This window comes from Oenanthe melanoleuca, chromosome 1A, assembly GCF_029582105.1.
Source record: "Oenanthe melanoleuca isolate GR-GAL-2019-014 chromosome 1A, OMel1.0, whole genome shotgun sequence".
Lineage (NCBI taxonomy): Eukaryota > Metazoa > Chordata > Aves > Passeriformes > Muscicapidae > Oenanthe > Oenanthe melanoleuca.
This window is the reverse complement of record NC_079334.1, coordinates 42063220-42083027: the sequence shown is the minus strand read 5'-3', so window position 1 is coordinate 42083027 and position 19808 is coordinate 42063220. Positions and strand designations below refer to the sequence as shown.

General features: G+C 36.7%; 2 protein-coding genes across 4 annotated transcripts in view; one reads left to right on the top strand and one right to left on the bottom strand.

Annotated features, from left to right (window-relative positions):
• TMEM117 (transmembrane protein 117) overlaps positions 1-19808 on the top strand; it is a 172525-nt gene that overhangs the window by 5236 nt on the left and 147481 nt on the right. The window lies entirely within an intron of this gene.
• Positions 11051-18606, bottom strand: LOC130248256 (P2Y purinoceptor 1-like). The gene is made up of 2 exons (XM_056481879.1): positions 18465-18606; positions 11051-13833 (listed from the first exon to the last, which is right to left on the bottom strand). Exons 1-2 carry the CDS (start codon positions 18532-18534, stop codon positions 12821-12823), a joined length of 1083 nt encoding a protein of 360 aa, XP_056337854.1. The 5' UTR covers positions 18535-18606; the 3' UTR covers positions 11051-12820.

Here is a 19808-nt window from a genome sequence, read left to right as displayed (position 1 = left end):
TCACCCCTTCATTGTTTTTAATTTACCTAGTCTACTTCTCTAAGTAACTGCTACTTTTGTAATTTTTTAAAATTTTACCTTTTTTTTTTTTTTTTTTTTTTTTTTAATATGTAATTGCTTAGGACCACTCTGGTTTTAAATCCTTGTTTATTTTTTTTCTCTGCTAAACTCTGTTTGAAGAGGAAATTGTGACATGTTGTTTCTTGTGACCTGTGTATAACTACCTGCAATCAGGAAACCAAACAGCACCAATCTCCCCCTTTCAGTTAGGCTGCAAATTGAAAATGAAAAGGATTAGTCTGCACATCTCACTTTAAGTGAAGAGGGAAGGAAAATATTTTCTTTCTCTATGCCCTTATTGCTTTTTTGTTCCTTGTCTTCTGTATTTCTTGCTGCTGAGTTTGTATAGAAATTGAAAAATAATGTAGATAGAGCTGTGTCATAATTTAACTGTCTGTGACAGTCACTGCCTGATAGCCATGACTGTCATGGACTAAAAAAATAAAAGAAATAAGTTCAAGCATCTTATGTGTCTAAAAAGGGAAGGAGAAATATGCTGGAAACTTGATTTAGGCTTCATCACTCTTGAGTTTACAGAGAGATAAGGGAGTAGGTAAACTATATTGATGAGAGATCTTAACTGGAGGACACAGTGGGATGTTTCCTGTTGCAACCTTTGAGCAACATCATCTTTATGGAATCCTTCAAGACACTCCTTGCGACTTAAAACAAGATTAGAAAACAATTACTTTTCTTGTTCTTCAGTCAAGAAATGGCTTACTTCATTTTATAAACATCTCCCACAATAAATATTTCTGTGGAAAATAGGCCTTATGTAGTACATTCTTTCTATCTTCATGACATGTGGTCAGAACAAGTGGAATGTAACATTGTCTTTTGGCTGTTATCCACTGTATTATCTCGATCCATCACTAAACATACCTTCTATTTGGTTAGGCATTTGTTCTGCTGTGCTTTTTATTTTGCAATGGAAAGTGAAAGGTCACAGAAGACTACTGAAAATTTGGGGAAATGAAAAGTAAAAATACCTACCCCTGGTTTGTTTTTTCTTTCTCTATGAGACAATTACTTGAGATAATGGAAAGTGATAATTTCTTGATGAATTTTCTGCTTTATTTAAGTCAGGAAGAGCTTACAAACTGACCCATTTGATGACACTCTGCATTCAAAAAATGCTTTCAAATTTTGAGTTAAAATAAATTCCTAAATAAGCATTTGCCTATTTTTCATATTGCTCTGGGGCATTGTATGGAAAATAACACAGTGTTTAAGGTGTAGAAGGGGTGTTTTAACTGGCATCTGCTCAGCATATGCACAGTTGCTCTTCTGCACTACTTCAGACCTAAATTCTGAATTCAGTGGGGTGTTTTTTGGCCCAAAGTTCAGGCTATGCATTTTGCATCTATATAGATAAGCATGATCCATCATGTAAATTTAAAATAGTCTTCAATTTGAATAGATTATTAGCAGTACTCATAAATGGGCAGTATACTTGGAAATACATCTTATTTTTTCAGTCCGACATTTTTGCTTTGACTGGTCCTTATGTGCACTAATACTTAGCTGATGCTACATATTATATACATCAGTTTTTAAAAACTTACTACAAAACATATGTTTCTACCTGCCCATTTTTCTGATTCTAAAGATGTATTAAAATCGGATTAAAAGTCTGATTAGAGAGACTGTATTTGTATTTGGATTGTACTTGTGTTTGAATCAATTGCCAATGAGTATGCTTACATTTATACTTGTAAGTTCCTTTCTAAATGGTGCATATAGAAAAACTAAATACTTAATGTGTTATAAAAAATTACAGAAAACAAGATATATATAACTAAATCTGTATTTCTTAAAGTGGAGGAATCATAATAAAGCAAGTAAAAGTATATGTTGAATTTAATGGCTTGCTCTCTTACAAATGTTCACAGTATGCAGTTTGTTTAAAATTAAATTATAATCTGAGCTTCTGACACTGGGATAAATGAATAAAACACTCATTATAGGAATTGCACTTAACTGTGGGTGCACACAAATGTTGCAGATTTTTTAACAGACAGTAGTGCCATGCTGGGAGCAATTTCACTATACAGGCAGGGTTTCAAACAAAACACCCACCAAGGTTATGCTGTCTGAAAACATTACTCTTTTTGTCAAACCTCATATCTGGAAGGCTGTAAAAGATCATGCAAATGGCTTAAAAGCAGACTCTTTAGTGTCTGCTTTTATGCTGAAATGTAAGGGGTGTATTAACTTAATGGAGACTGCAAGAGGAAATTGGGCAGACTGGGATTTAGTCAGGATGATGGTGCACTACATAGGAAAAGTGGATGTTAGTCTGGTAACTGGATAAATTAATACAATACTACATAAACAATTAGTATCCTGATATATTAGGGGTCATGTTAGTGTAAAATCTGGGCAGTGGTATTGCTGCTAGTGTTGGCATATCACTTTCATAGTGGTGCTTGTGAAATAGCTAATGAGCTATGCGATCTGTTTTGCCAAAGAAGCTTCCCATAGATTTGTTAAGATTTTTGCGTGCTTGTTTTTCAGCCAGATTGTTTCCCATTCCAGTTTGATGGTAGTGATAGGAATAGTTATGCCACCATCTGTAGAAAGAATTGGTGTATGTACAGCAATACTTGCATAAAATTCTAAACTGATTGGTAGATCTTATTCTTTTCTGTTGTCAGCTCTGTGTCTTACCTTACAGTAAAGACTGTCACTTAATACCCAGCAACTTTGTTCCTGCTCTTTCTTTTCCATTGATGACTTCAGCCTAATAGAAAACAACTAATGTGATAGCTGGTAAAAAATACTGTCTTTGAGAGCCTGTTCACTATTTTAATAACAATGACCAAGTTAATACTGTTGAAGGTATTCAAGGTCTGCTGTGATTTTGCCTCACGGTCAATGCACCTCTTTTGTACCAGTAAAATATTGAAGCAGTACAATAAAATTATTTTGGTCCTACAAAATGTATGCCAAGGGGCTAGTCTAACAGTTTGCTAATAATAATGCACAAATGACTGTGAGCAAGCATTTCTGAGAGCCAGAATCCTCAAGTTAAAAAAAAAAAAAAAAAATCAACATAAAAAGAAGATGCTCTCAGCCAGCGACTGAATGAGTTGCAGGCTCATCAGATTCCAGCTCTGGCAAGCTGACAGTAATTCAGATATCAGTTTATTTTAAACTTTACATCATTCATGAGGGAGACCACAAGTGACCTTTCCAATATAAATGAAAAGCATGCAAGTGACCTCCTAATTTCTTCTCTTACCCTTATTTTTAGAAGAGCCATAACATCTCACTGCTTCCTCTTTTTACAGTCAATGAGAAGACTGCTGTTGTCTGCATTTAGCCTTAGTTGTGGAATCAGTCTTTGGGCAGTAAATTGTAGAGTTTAATTAGAGAGATACAGGCAATAGCTACAAAAAGATTTTTCTCTCTTCAATGAAAGCTTTGATTCTACTGGAGGTGCATATCCCACTCCCCAAGCAGTAACATAAGAGTGCAAGAAGAGCTACATGTGTCAGATTTTTCCATAATGGGAAAGCTCTAGATAATATTTAGCACTCAGTGACTGAAAACTAAAAATAAGTTCATTGCTATTTCATATTGATGTGTCAAATCTGTGTTTGATCTTTTTGACATGGCTTTCAGATTTTTCTTTCTGTTTGAAGCCAGGAGTGATTATGGAGTTGATGGCTGCCACTTATGGGAATGATATGTCTCCATTCCCCAATTTCCAGAAATAGAAGTGAGCTTATTCTTAGTAGATGCATCCTGATGGGCATAGTGCAGGTGCAACCTAGTGCTGGGGCAAATTTCATATATCATTATCCCACACAAGGAGGAGATGGAGAGGATATTAGCATGGAACATCACCTTGCCATGTGCCTGCTGGAGAGTCCCCAGGAGAACACGATTTCCTTGGTCATGCTGTGTCCTTTCAAAGATCCCCTTAGGCTGTCAGAATAGCATGAAGGTGCTTCACCTACAAACCAGCATTTCTCTCTGTGTGGTTTTCTGGGACTCCAAGCAGAATCCAGCCTGTACATTCCCCCAGCCTGTGCACCTGTCTTAAAAAGTTATATATATATATATGTGGGTTTGTTTGGTTTTTTTTAATTCTAGAATGAAAAACCCTCAGCATATTCTGGTCTTTAAAAAAATTTGAATACATTATCAGGATATAAGGACTATTTAGCAAATAGTGGGTGTGGTGTGTATGTTTCTCATAGATTTTTTACATATGGCAAAAGTGAAAAGAATTTGTAAATGTATTCACTAACCAGAGGGACTTTCAAGGAGGGGGGATCAGTGATTGTTCCCTATGACACAGGTAGGGCAGAAAAATAGGGTTTCTAAATATGATTGCTGAGACATGAGAGGCACATACCCTAATTTCAGATGCTGGAAAACAGAATTTTCTGCTTTCTTCTTTTCTCTTTCCCTTAGAAAGGGCAATGCCCCTTTCCCCATTGCGTCACTCATGTCAGGGGATAGCAGGAACAGCAGAAACTCTCCTGCTCTGGGGATTCACACCATTCTTGGTGACTTTATGTGGGAAAGAAGTCTCCCAGGAGCAAGCAGGATATCTGAGTAGAGGTAGCAGCAGAGCCCTGAATTCAGCTTTCATCTGCAGCACTGGGGTATGATCTTTCAAAGTGGCCAGCTGTGTAGGGGTTATTATGCTCACTTATATACATGCTAAATAATGTTTTCTATTTCTGGGACACTGATGCAATGTCTGTCTACTATGAAGCACACTTTCATTTAGTAGTAAAGCAAATAAGAAATCTGTAAAAGATTCAGGTAAAGTCAAACGTGCTAAACAAACAATGAAAAAAATAATGAGTGCAGTGATGGAGTAAAGAGATGAGGCAAGATGGAGAAAAACATTCCTAGAGAGTCACAGCAACAACAATATTTAATTTTAGCTTACTTGAGTAAAATGCCTTAAAATTGAGAAACCACAGTTTTGAATAACAAAACTCCTCAAATATCCTAGCTCTTTTTATAAATTCCACACATAGATGTATGTGACCAAGAATATGGATGTTAATTCACACCTGATGGTGTAATGTGCTAGAAAAGGGAGGAGAAACTGAAAATAAGATTTTTATGTGGAATGTCTGTGGAGTTCCTGCTCTGGGGAATTCAGGGCTTAGCATAACGTTCAATTTTGTGTCACTTTCATGCAGCAAATAAAAAAGTGTTTACAGTTTTCTCCATGCCTACCACTGGTTTCATGTTATCCTTGATAGGTTCCAGCTGAGATTACTTTGAAGAGGTTTGGGGCTTTTATCCCATGAGCCTTATCTCCGTGGCAGCCAAAGGTGGAGCAATTTTTGTCTAAATTAGAGGTCACTATTGTATGACTTGTCTAAATTCAGAGAGTAGAACAGGAGTGCTACTCTTTGGGGAGGTCTATAGATTTCCATTTCTTAGGCTGCAGATAAAAAGCAAACTTCTCTTGAGACTGTTTTTCTTGCTTTGCTAGGGCACACATCTGACCAAGGCAGCCTGTGTGTACCCAGAGGTTATCAGGATGCCACTCTAGATCAAAACTTGGTTGAGGCTCATATAAGGCTGTGTATAAGAGATGAATTATTGATCCTTGTAATTTTAAATGCAGTTTGATGTCCCAATACTTTTGGTGGTGTGGAATTAGTATAGATCATATGCTTGTGTTTTTATGTTTGTCTTAGTTTTTTGTTTGGTGGTAGGTTTTTTTTTTTTTATTTTTTTTTATTTTTTATTGGGCTTTCTTTCAGACTTCAGACAAGTGTGCAAGTTCTATTCTAATAAATTCTAGTTAGGGATACATTCTGCCTTAATTTGCTCCAGGAATGGGTTTGGTGGTGTTTGGTGTAAAATTGGACTCAAATATCATAACAGTATTTTCCAAGCAAAATGATTCTGTGACTCCTAACTTTACAAAATGTGTGGTTTGTTAGTTCCACCACAATTTCTATGCCTCACCTTCCAGCAAAACTAATTAAAATCCTGCTCAGATGGGATTTCGATTTATTAGGAAATGAGTGATAACAGATCTGTTACTTTCATGCTGTGATAATGGTAATAGCAGACGAGGTCCAGCTGTTTTATAGCAGGGATAGTGGCTGCAATTACAGTCTGTGTAAACAACTGGACAGAACCACAGTTATTGGAGGAAAATTAGCTTTTAACAGCAATTCAGACAGAAATAATTGTCTTTCAACAGAAGAGCTCCTTCTAGTGGTCTCGAGTGAACATGGCAGCTAGTTAAACAGTCCTCCAAATAAGGAGAGCTAAATATGAAAGAATAGCAATGCATATTTCTGTACACTATTTTTATGATTAAATTCATCATTAATTTAAAAACAAAGGGAAAAAACAAGCATATATTGGAAAAAATTAAAAAGTTTTTCAATTAGAAAAATTTCTGCTCCTCTTCTCCCTGCTGACCTAATAGTTTACCAGCTTTTTACACAGTCACCTTGAAAGAGCACTTTTGTATGTTCTACTTATAACCCACCCACCCTTTTGCTTTCTTAGTATGAAAATTTGTCTTCATTATACATCATCTCCAAAGGAAATTTGCTATGGAAATATTTTTTGTTCAGTTTCACTGATTATTATAACACAATTTCTTCAGCCAGAGTATTCCTAATAAACATAGATCTTGGAATAAATTATTTGCCCTGGTTACTTTTGCAAATAACATAGTATCAAATGATTTAAAATTCAGTTTTTCCAAAATTGTTACTAAATATAGGGGCTATGACAGTTTAGTCTCATCTGTAGTCTCTTTCAATCTGTATGTAGTAGATAATCCTTTTTGGACATTATTATATAGTGTACATAATACAAATCAATGATGTGCTATTTCTAGAAAGGCAAATTAAGATTAATAAGCAATGCTTAATATTTTGTCATTGCAGGACATTTATGCATTGGTGGAAGCTAAGTATATGAACCATATTCATACTTAGATTTTTATGACATTTCTCTGAATTTTTCAATTGAGTGAAAAATGTCAAGTGCAAAAACTCAGATTTTCAGGTGATTAAAAGAAGACATAGCTATTCAATTTTGACTCTATAAAAATTTTAAATATATTCCTGAGTTATCAAAGTAGGGAACCTGACCTTTTTTCTTCTGAATAAATTTTTCAGCTTTTGGAAACTTCTGCCCAAAACTGAAATTAGTCTTGCAAAGATTTCAACCCATGGAACTAATTTTGCATCATTTGTTTTGGTGGTGCCATTATAAAATAGGTTTGTTGAAATCGTAATTTGGCATCCTCCATCCCCTGCTAGGAGGGCAAAGGGGTAGTAATACAAAGTTAATGGAATTTTGGGGTTATCAACCACTTCTGTAACAGGAACAATATTCTGGAAAATACTGCAAGTGCTACACACTCATTGGTAAGAAATACAACTGCTAACTATAAGACTGGTCCAAATCTGGCAGGATAATAATCAGCATTCCTGTGTAAGACCTGTGCAGATTGAAGTACATGCTAGTTCTGACACAGAACTGGTGAATTGGTTGTGTCCCTTTTTGGTGCTCAGACAAGTGCTGATCTGGATGCATATACAGCTGCCAGTTGAGGAATGTATAGCTTACAAAAACCAGTTTTCACTGAGTCTGGAAAAGCTCAGGTCTGTGTACACACCCCTGTATTCCACTGTGAGCTAGAGAGTGTCTTTTTTGTCACTGGAGTGTGCTTCCTCTCAGTCCCACACGACCAGTTCTCCACTTTGTTTGGCACTGGAAACACAGACCTGCTCCGTAACCCCTGGAGTTCCTGTTTGTCCAATGTGGGATCTGGCCACAGTCTCCATCATAGACAGCAGAGTTGCAAATATTTATTGAAGACAAAAAATAAACCTCATGCTTAAATTGCTTTGTTTTCTGACTCAGAATTCTTTATAAATGTTTATTTTAAATGCCTATGTAGTAGATACATTGTAAGCAATTCTATTTATTATTAAAAATAAGCTTGTGAATTGGCTTCAGGAGAAAAGAACAAACAGTACAGAAAAAACCCTGATTATTTTGACAAGTTGTTGCAGAGCATCATCAAACTAGTATTGAAGAACAGAGATTTCAGCACTTCCCTTCAGAGTTCAGCCAGCATTATACAGGCTATAAATACTGCTTTGTTTCTTTTATCTGCTATGAAGTTTGGATTCCAAAGAATTCAAAGAAGTAAAATGTTGTTTCTGGGGGCATGACATAAATGTTGATAAAACATTTTAGCTCTAAAATTAAAAAAAAAAATAAGGAGGATTGTGAAATTGCTTACATAGGTTTGGCAGTTAAAACCCAGGTTTCTTAAAAATGCTAAAAATTCTAAAAGAATAAAAAGTGTAAAAATATAATTAAATACTTACATGCCCTTTAAATAACCTTTTTTTAATACTATGCAGTGAGGCTATTTTAAAAGAGAATTATTTTTTCATGTTAGTTTTGTAACCTGGGATTGAGTCACGTAGAATTTAAAAATCTGCACCTCAGGAACAAATGCGTTAGCATTTTCTGTTGCTAATGCAGGGTTTTCAGTTAGTTCCCCACTAAAAATGTTCTAAAACATTATAGGAAATCAATATCTATTTTTACAGGTCTCCTTTTATCTGCATCAGCACAATTGTCTAAACCTGAAGTAATAACGTCAGTAATAGTAAAGTCTAAAATTAAAATTATAGGCTAAATCTCTACAATGGAAATTGAGAGGTGCAGAAAAATTCAGAATTCAGCCCTGCCTACACACGAATTCTGGCATAGCTTTACATCTTCCCACATTATCTGCATTTTACAACTCTTCCAAATCAGCAGCCTGAAATATTGCTTCAGGGTAATAGGAATGACGTTAATGTGAAGCAGAGATGTGGTGCCTTCAGGACCCCCCTACAATGTTTGGGATGGCAGATGGCACTGACCATCACCACCCAGCTCTTTCTTGCCTTTGGGAAATCCACTAAGAAAAGAAAATGTCAGCTCTTTCCTTGCAGCAGCAAAAGTCCATCCTCGTGTCCTTGTTTTGGTATTAAAAGATGAATGTGCATTCTTTTGAACAATTCTGTTCTTTGAGAAACAGCAAGAAATCTTTAAAGGCTATGTGTCATTTTTAAAGTGGCATTTCTTTCTCTAAAGAAGGTAGAGTGCTTGCATTTCACCTGTGTCCACTCACCTGCAGTGTCTAGTTCAGATAAGGCCATTGAGACCACCAAAATCAGGCAAGACAGGCTGCACAAGAAGCCCACTGGACAGACATCTGTCTATGGACATCAGACTTCTGACCAGTGTTGGCTGAACTGGTGGGAAACTGGAGATCCTAAGCTCCCTTTGTCTTAGCACACAGTGTTCTGTGTGAGGACATCAGTTTTCTAGCTGGGTCAGTAGCTGAGACCTTGACTGTTGCCTTTTGTGACATTAGGCTGCATTTTACCTTAGACTGCAAAAGCTGAGAACTGCAGTGCTCCCTGATTAGGGTTCACCTTTCCCAGCTGGAGGAAGCCCCGTCTGTGCTGAGTCATGTGAACTGGAAGGGACTGAGCAGCTAAGTGCCAAGCTGGGAGAAGTCCTGAGAAGAGAACTTGGGATGGCTGTAGATTTGACAGGTCTCTGCAGGAGGCCAGCACATCCCATCATCTCTTGATTGCAGGCTCCAGGCAGAGCACAGGGAGACTTGGTCAAGTCTTGGATGTCTCCTTAAAGCAGGAGCAGAGAAGCTACACTTCTTTACAAGGCAGATGATGGACCATATCACCTGCCTCTGCTGTGCTTCCTCCAGCTGTAGAATCAGCCTAGGCATATTTTTTCTCCTGCCTAAAGAGATTTGACTTCCACAGATGAAAGCAACGTACAATAGTGAAGTATTTTAATAGGATTATGGTATTGTTTGTTAGCTTTTTGCCAAGTGAGGTGGTTCTGAGGCACGGCAAAGAAAAACTTTGATATCAGAATACACTCATTTATGTATATTGAAGAGAAAACCAAAGTTTTAGGAACATCTAAACATTTTTTATTTAAAAAAGTAAGCTCTTAAGCTGTCTTAATAAACAAACATTTCAGAAGTTTCTCTCTGAGATGAAAGTATTACACAGAAAAATAAAGAATATAAAGATGGCTTTCCTTAGTAACTTTGGGAAATTTGTAGCAAAATTTATCTCTTCAACGTAGAGATTTTTGGTTTAACAATTTTTTGCTTACATAACAATGCTGACTGTACAATAGTAAATGAGAAAGTTGTTTCTCTGACAACAGCTGAGCACACACATAAAAGGTCAAATCTTTCAGGCCATGGTCTATCTTGTGTTCATTGAATGTATTATGAAGAGACGTTAGAATATCTAGATAAGGTACACAAAAGCTTCCTAGACCTTCCTAGTTTTGTAGGCTAATACATTATTACAATAATGTGTTCAAACTCATTATAGTTAGGTATTTAACAGGATACCATGTTCTCAGATTTAATCCAAACAAAGATCTGTGAGAAACCAATATTGCAACATAATTGTCATAGTAGAAGATGCTTACTTTGGCTCTTGGCTGTTTAGTTGGTTGTTCACTTATTGTAGCAAAATGGAATAAACATTTAATTTCATTTTTTAATGTCATTATATCCAGGTAATATTATAATAAAACATTTTAGGATAATGTACTTCAAAGTAAAAATATAAGCAAGTAAATACGAACAGATGTCTTGTGCCTTTTTGAAGAAAACTTTTGGTTTCAATCAGGGCAACATTAGCATTAGATCAGCCTAGTTGAACAAAAATGCTTTTAAAAAGTATGTTTAATTGATTATATAACCATTTATAATCAGGAAAACAAGTGTCTAGAACCCTTATCAGCTACTAGAGTATATTCATTGCTGAGTATCATGAGAAACAGAAATAGCTTAGGGTAAGAGATGGAAGCATAAAGCTTATGCTGTGCTTTTAGACTTAGCCCAGGACAAAGGCATGCTGTGTGAGAGGTCCAAGAACAGCCAGCAGAGGCACTGTGGCACAGATGTGTTTTGTAGCAATGCCCTTATCTGCTTTTTTCCCTTCTGTTCTTCATTATTCAGGGTTGGTTGAGACTAATCTCTTTAGAAGCATGAGGTTGTTTCTTCTTTTTTTCCCCCCTTTTCTCTTATTTGTGTGAGCATCTTAGGACCTCTGTTATAGATGGCTTTATTTATAGATAATTAATGAGCTTTATAGAACTTGTGGACACAGACAGTGGTGGTAACCAGACACGGAAGCATCTTTCTAATAGACAATAAAAATTTTTTTTAAAGTAAAAAATTTGAAATATTAAGAAATATCAAAGGAAAGAAGAAGTACTTAGAATGAGGTAAGTACACATAGGCATGCAATTTTTCTGTGGGCTTTTGTGAGTGTAGTAATACATCCCAACACCTGTAAAGTGTTTCAGATTATCAGAACTGAATTATTTTCTTGTCACAGACAACTAAAAAATTTTTTTCATAGATTTATTATGTATCTATTTAGACAATACAATTGAAACATAGAACTAGAGAGATTGAATACTCATGTAGGTATAATTTTCTAACACATACAAGGAGAAAATTATATTAAAACTGTGGAAATTAAAGACTTAAGACTGTACAAAGTATATTAAAATCTACTTCGTCATCAGTAACTTTGAAAGTAAAGTTAATGTGCTCACTGATACATGGGCTTTTGTAATTAACAAGGTAATGTGTGGAACTTGGCAAGAAAACAAGTCAGCAGGTGGCTGATTATTGGAACATGATTATTTTGCCCATACAGTGTGATGAAGGAACACATATTTAATGGCTCTTGAAGGTGGATGTTCTGATGACTGTTGTGCTGGTTGAATGACTAAAATGCATTTGTTCTAATTATCTTGGACTGTTCTGAAACTGTGATGCTAAAACCCCAAAGGAACAAGAGAATAGGCATTTTGTGTAGTGACATCTCTTACCTTTCTTGCAGCTCAGCCACCTTTTTATTTCAGAGCTTTTCCAGTGCAGACTTCTCCCTGTAGAGAAGTTCAGAGTTCAAGGCAGAACAGGGGCTCCCCTGAAGCAGAGCACTAATAACAAACAGCTGTAGCTGCCCAGGGCTGGGGGAGCCCCTGCTGCCTGGGAGAAGGCTTAGCACAGCTCTCTAATCCATGCTTGTTTATTTCATGAGCAGATTCACTGTGGCTCTGACTATCCTCAGGGACTTCATTTTACTATTTATTTTTTGTTTGTTTGTTTTTGGAAATGTGCTGCTCTTTCCTGGGTTAATGAGGTTCCACTGCCACTGGAACTCTAGTGCAAGCAGCATTAAAATGAAGTACTTGTAGAAAGCCTCTCTGCAAGTGCTCAAGCAGTTCAGCTGTAAGCATTCTGACAGTTATTAACTGCACAATCACAATCACAATCACAATCACAGCAGCACTTACAAACAGATGAAGAAATAATTAACAATAACTATGAGGAGGCTTCTCAACACTGTCTGCTCTTAATCTCAGTGTATTCTTCTTGCCCAGAATTAAAAGAGCTGCTTAGAACTTTTTATCATTTTTTACTCCATTTTGCACGTACATACAAATAGAAGTATTATTTCACAATAAATTAGGGTACAACAATATTTAAAATGCCAATTCTGCAAAGCTAGGAGCTGCTAGGATTTCTTGTCATGTTAAATTCTACTCCATTTCTGTGTATTCTTGCTTATTTGAGAGATACTTGTACAATATGGGAGACCAAATATGAAATGGTTCTGATGACACAAAGCCAAATGAGAAGTTGGAGATGCAAGTCTTTGTAGACTGGTATTTAAGTCATTGTTCTCAGGGACAGAGTGATGTCCCTTCCCCTTCCTGTCAGACAGCAGCAGTACTGACATTTGGGATGACATTTTATACTTTGACAGAATGTCTTATTTGCTACTGTAAAAATGATTGGGTCAAGGCAACTGTTGATGCCGCAGATGATCTTTGTGACTTTGTAAATGGCACTTAATGTGCTTATATTCTCACAGGGTGGTTGGCAATTAATTCTGTAAATTAGTATCACCATCATCATAACATGGTAAGGTATGACAGAAACAGCGAACACAATTATCGCAGCTGAAATCAGTAACAGAGGCCTAACAAGTCTGTTCCTTCTCTGCTGACGTTTACTGAACTGTAGTAATGCTTTGAGAGTCAACATGTAGCATGTGAAGATGACTGTGGCTGGAATTAGGAACCTCAGTACAATTTTGGAGAATGTGAATGGCATGGCAAATTGTAGTGGTTCTCCGGTGATATCCAGGTAATTGATGATGTCGTGCTGTCTTCTAGCTGCAAATGTGCCGTAAACCTCAGGCAGCGATGCAATGGCTATGAAGATCCATACCCCAACGGTGCAGAACACAGCCTTTTCTTTGTCCCACCATGTTAAGGAACTGATGGGATGAACAGCACCTATGTATCTGTCAAAACTGATGAGCGTCAGGAAATACACACTTCCGTAGGTGTTAATACTAAAGAATAGTTCTATGATCTGATAAAACACTTGGCTGAAATAGACAGCAAACTTCTGGATGTTATAATACACTGAAAAAGGTGCCATGAGAGTCCAAGCAAAGTCACACAGTGCCAAATTAAAGAGAAATATGGTATTGGTAGTCCATGTCTTCATGCAGTAAACATAATGTCTTAGTGCAAGTATATTGCCTAGAAATCCTGTTAATAAAGTGGAAAGGCAAACTACAATCAGCAAATAACAGTACCACTCCAGCTTAGGATTTCTGTTGCAAATGACAATAATGCATGTGCCATTCGTCATCTGTCCATGGAATATGCCTGAAGGGAAAAGAGAGACCAACAGCCTTTAAAATAAAAATTGAGTTGGATACATTGCATTCAAAAATCAAAAATAATAAGTTAAATTCAGTGTGTTTGAACTGGCAAAAGAGTTCAGAACATAGTATATGTACACACTCTCTTCTCTATCTGAAAAAAATGTAAACTCCAAGTAGGTAACACAGCTTACTCTACAACACCCACACAAGCAGATCTTCATGAACTCATATGCAAAGCTTTGTATACTTTCCTCTCTGTTATTTGCTGTAGTGTGTGATAGATAGAGGGAAAAAAGTGTACACTCTTAAGTGAGAGCAGTGTCCCTTGGCCACTAATGTGTTTGTGTCTATCTTTGGAAAAAGCAGAAGAGATGACAGGAGGACAGTAATTGCCTGTGCTCATTCCATCATTGCTTTGATTGCCTTGAGCATCCATATGAGGCCTAGGGGCAAGTTTCATGTGGGCAGCTGTGCAGTGAACTGTGATGGAGATCAAGAAAACAGCATTAAAACAAAGGAGGGTGAAATTCTGCTTTTAGTGAAGGCCACAGAAACTTTTCAATCTAAAGTGATAGACAATGTGCCTTTTTTACCCTTTTCTTTGATTTTCTTTGTAAATATTTGTCCCAGAATTAAAAGATTGTACTATGATAGGGTTAGAGAATATTCTTTTTGTCTAACTTTATGGCCTACTTTGTATCAATTCCCATCATGGAATATGTGGAATATAGATCTGCAGTGTATTTTTCAAAGCAAGTTTTTAATGCTTGTAAAGTCTTATGATTAATTCTATTTTTTTTTCTCCTAATAGAACCAAAGGCTGGAATATTCTGTCAGAATGAGCTGTCACCAGTTGCAGTTTGTTATGTTTCTAGAAAATTTCCAAATGATGCCAAACTGTGAGGTCTGTCCAAGTAGAAGCTTTGTATAAGGATCATCCAAGCAGCAATTTGTAGATCAGAGTCTTCTACAGTGCTTGCTAGGATGACAGAATAAAATTTTCTTCAGTACAGGCCACACTTTGGAAGAAAGGACCTTTTCACATTATTATTGATTAATTGAAAATTTTGAAACAACTTCAACTGTTAAGTTGGCAATAGTGTTTTTTTCCTAATGTAATGCTTTGCTCTCATGTCAAGTTTAATACAATAAGACTTTTCCAAAAGTATGTTCCTATACATGGGTCAAAATATAACAAACTGCAGTGAAGACTTCCTAAATAAAGACTGTGTTATTGTGCTTTGCAAATTTATAGTCCACTCAGTTACCCAGCAAACAGCTGGTTTAGACTGTACTCAACAAAACTAGGAAGGAAAGTGGTTTCTCTAGAAGCTCAGCAACAAAGGCAGTCAAATGCCTTTCAGGAAATTATGTAGATAGAAAGCCATCTGTTCTACTCACAGTGTGTTTCACAGGTGGGGAGTGTTCGTTCTGTAAATGTATTTTTTTAAGTATTGAAGCACTGGACTTTAACCTAAGGTAGCTGTATGTTCCCTTCTCCTTAGCCTTTGTGAATATAAAAAATTATGTAAACTGTGTAATTGTTTTCTTCCACTGAAATTTATAAGATATCCCTGTAAATTCTTTAAAACGTGAAACATAGCTGAGTAACATTTTCTCATTATATGTTCAATTAGAAGTAGTTAGCATAGGTATAGGCAATTTATATTTTCCTAAAATCCTCTTGGCTAGAGTTTGTGTGTTCTTGGAATTAAATGGCATTTTCTACTTCTCTGCTTTCCTTTTCAATAGTTAAAAATGGAGGCACCAGACACTTGATTCCAAGTAGTGTTGGCAGTATAAATTAGTCCTAAACTGGCTACAAACAGTATGGCCATAGCTGCACTAGAGAATTGTAATGCCAGGCTCCTGATCTTATTAAGCTTCTGGCCAAGGGCTGTAGGTAGGTCTAAATAGAGGGAGGCCAACAGCTGTGCCACCTGCTCTGCTTTGCTCTAAGTTGGCTGGATAAAGTCTGGATGTGCAGCCTTATAACTAACTGTGTAGGGCAGTCACAGACCTGAATGAAACAAAATTCCCTATCTCCTTCATCACCTTCAGTTTGCTGGGCTGCACTCAGGGCTGAACTGTATGAAGTTAGTTTTGTATCTGGAGGGGATAGAACTGCCCAGCTGTGTAAGGTGCATTAGGACCTCAGAAAGTCATTAGAAAATATGTCAGTTTGTGTAGGCATTTCCCCCATGCCTACCTTGGGACTCCTATCTGAATTTTCTAAAATGTTTTTCCTGTCTTCTGTTAATTCTTTGTGTTTTAGAGACCATAAATAAGACTAGATTCTTGAAACTGTGCTTTGCAATTGAAATGAGTGACTTACAGGGTGGACACAGGGGAGCAGGTGCAGAGATAAAAAGAAGCTCTCCTGAGTTAACTTAATAAGCAAGAGAAAAACAAAAGGGCTCTGACCCTCAGCTTGGTGCTATTCCAGGATCTCCTGGTCTTCCATGAGAGGAATTTAAGTCCTTATGCAATTAAGGATACAGTCTGACTGCATGCAGGAAGGCAGCATGCCCTGCTCTATGCTGAAGCCATTGGAGCTCCCCTGATGGCCAGAAGATATATGCTGTAATAATTTTCAGAAGTGACTTTTTTGTATCAGACAATAGCAAGTCTTCTGTCTTAGCACCAACAGAATCACTCAGGCTACAGGATATGACTAGATTGTCTTCACAGTTGAAATCTAAAATTTTGCATCTTTATTTTCAAGAAAACTTTCTTTTTCTGAACATTACAGCATTCACTTCTAAGTGCATGTATTCTTAAGCAAAGCCAGCCAACGCATGTATGCATATTGTATTAGGGTGGAATAAGCACCAGCACCATGACAAAAAACCAGACGTGCCAAACTTTTATGAAAGTAGAATTGGTTTTCAAGGTTAAAAAATACTTTCCATTTATTGAGGTTAATTTTTCAGTTGAACAGTTTCAGTCATTGATAAAGATGACCTTGAGCACTAAGTGGGCAGAAAGAGAATCCCTTGATGGGATCCCCAGAATTAATGGAATACATCTGATTCAATGAAGAGCTTGGTATTAGAATATTGCAAATATGCCCAAGAAGTGGTTGAAGTTTATAGTTTCCACCACTCCTAATTAAGACAAGAGAGCATGCTAAATGCATAGGTAAGAACGTGCTCTTTCTCTTGGTTCTGCTTCTGCAGTTTAATGAGTGCAACCATCTTTTGGGCTGTGGATCTAAAGATACTAGAAAAGCTTTAGTTTTTAAAAAAGTGACCTGTTTGACTCAGTTTTTTGTATCTGCCTATTGAGTTGTCTTTTCTCTTGGACTGAAAAAAAATCCTGGTTAGTTACTGCCTGGTTGTTGCAGGACCCTAAACACTGAAATCTCTGCTACCCTGTGTTCCCCTAGTACTGTTGATGTGCCCTCCAAAGCCTTGGAGCAGAAAAAAAGACCTGTTTCCAGTAAAAAATTACCTTTTGAGGAAGCTTGTGGTGGAGCTAGGGAACACTATGATAGGACAATCTTGATTGATTTTTGTATATAGCTAATTTGCAGTTTATCACTGGTGGTCATTCATATGGCATTTAACTTGCATTTGCAAAGGTTCATTAGGCTTAACACATTTATTTGGGATTTTTAAAGTACATAATTTTTTTATGTGTAAATATATCCTAATAACCATAATCTCTGTCCTACCTGTCGGGGTTTATTTTACATTTTTAACAAATTCATAATAAGCAACTAATAAGAAGTAAAACAACAAAAAAAGAAAGTTAAGATTAGTCAAAAGCTTATTTTGTTTAATATTATTCCTTATCTACTCTCTTTGCCCCTTGCTACTTTTTGTTTGCTATTCTTTATAGTAAAAGCCCTAATTTTACATGAACTGTTTTATTTTTCTGGAATTACTCTGAGAATTTTATTGGCTGACTTGGAATAGTATTTTAATCTAGTACAAGTCTATTCTAATTCTAGATAGGTTTTCCAAATTTCTGACCATTCACACCCATATTTGTTATGTGTGCTTTCAAAGTGTAACCTTTTAGCTCATTTTATATATAAAAAAGAATCATACAGAGTCCTAGGTTTTGTTGTAAAAATATGAAGCATTATTTGCAATTTTTACTTTTAATAGCTTACCTGTTAGGTAATCATCTGATGCAACCCATTTTTATTTCAACTGAGTTGATATGGAAGGATATATAGAGCAATGTGAGCATTAGGTGGATCATTTAACAAATTTTAGTTTAACTGCATTTAGCATATTATACATACTGGTATGGTGGGAACAATAAGTAATATCTGCAACATTTTTATGCAGTTAGGTAAGAAGACTGTGCTAATATCCAAATTCTTTCATTTTTATATATCAGTATTGTGATTAAAGTACTATTTTTTTCATTAAAAAATTATGTTGATGAAACCTGCTTGAGAGTTAATTAAGTCCTATATGGCAAACACAAACTACAGTAGAAGAAAAGCTGAAGTGGAAGAATTTGCCTACTGAAGACAGTGTTTATGAAAATATTATTGTAAGAATATGACATTTACACATATTTGTAGGTATTAATCAGTGTGTAATAACTAAATAGGAGAAAGCATTACTCTGGGGAGTACAGGTGCAATGAATATTTATTAAATCTTTCTCTTACCTGTTTTAGAAAAGTTGGAGTTATCTGTTTTACAGAAGTCCAGATTCCAGGCTGTGTTTTTTCTCTCCATTAATCTAGACCTCCTCAAATCACAGCTTTATTTTGTGAGTGCTGTTTATTATCCAAGGTGTTGGTAATATTCCATATGCAATGGCAGCTGTTCAGAGAGCAGGTATCAAAGTGCAAGGGAAGTATCTTTTATCATTAAGCCCCTCCTCTCAGTAAGTGAGGATAATATGCTATTGCCATAGCAGCAATAGCTTGCTCTTTAGGGAAGGAGAGACTTATGGGACATCCTCAGCCTGGTTAGGCCTGGGGCTGTCATGGTTTACAGCAGTGAAAGCATAGAAGAATACAGGGGCTTGGGGCATGTGTATGTGTGTTTGCACTTTCCCTTTCTTCACCTTTATTCACTCACAGAATCCTTGTTGCTGCCCTGCTGCTGGACTGGTCTGTGGACCTGTGTTCCTCTTGTCCCATCACAGAGCTTCATTCAGCCCCCCTATACCAACCTGTCATTTCTCCTGCCTTGTGGTTCCAAAGGCTCAGCTTTGTCATAGAATTCTCATCCTCCAGCTGCTTAATCCAGAGTTTACATCCTACCTCTTCAGCCCATACCCCATGTCTGCTCCAGGTCTTCAAGTCTTCTTCCCCTAGACCTGCATCTCCATCTTCAGCAGCAAACACCAGTCCTGGGATCTTCCTCTCTGCCTAAATGAGCACTTCAAATTTTTTATTATATTATCCCACTTTATACTTTCCCCTTTGTCCGCCCTAATCCATGCTAAATGTGGACTTGGTAGCTCAACAACCAGCTCAGAGAAATTGCCTCCATCCCAGACCATTTCACTTCTCAGTCTGCTATATCACGTCTCTTGACACTTCCTGTCCAGCTCCTCATATTACATATTACATATTACATATTACATATTACATATTACATATTACATATTACATATTACATATTACATATTACTCATATTACATCTCTAGCACCAGACTGCACTGTCTCCTTGTTAGATGCTGTCCTTCACCTTGCTGCTTGAATTTTCCATTGCCTTCCTTTACCCTCTTGGCTTCTGCTGTGGCACTCTCAGCCTTGCAAAAGCAAATTCCCATCTCTTGTGCTGCTGAGGTTTTCAATACTCTAAATAATTCTCTAAAGGTAAGAGATGACAGAGAAGAAAAGCTAGCCCAGGAAATATATGTTTGCAGCAAAAATATCATAAACACCAGTGGCAAGAGTAAGCAGAGCTTTTTTTTAAGGGCAAGACACACCAGTATTCTTTGAGTACTGTAGAGATTACTAAATAGATACTGTATAGAACACTGCAAAATAAAGTA

Coding starts and splice junctions, on each gene's coding strand:
- LOC130248256 (XM_056481879.1), bottom strand. CDS start 18,534: ATGGAGAGAAAAAACACAGCCTGGAATCTGGACTTCTGTAAAACAGAT. Junction 13,834..18,464: donor CTCCAACTTTTCTAAAACAG/GTAAGAGAAAGA, acceptor TTTTCCCTTCAG/GCATATTCCATGGACAGATG.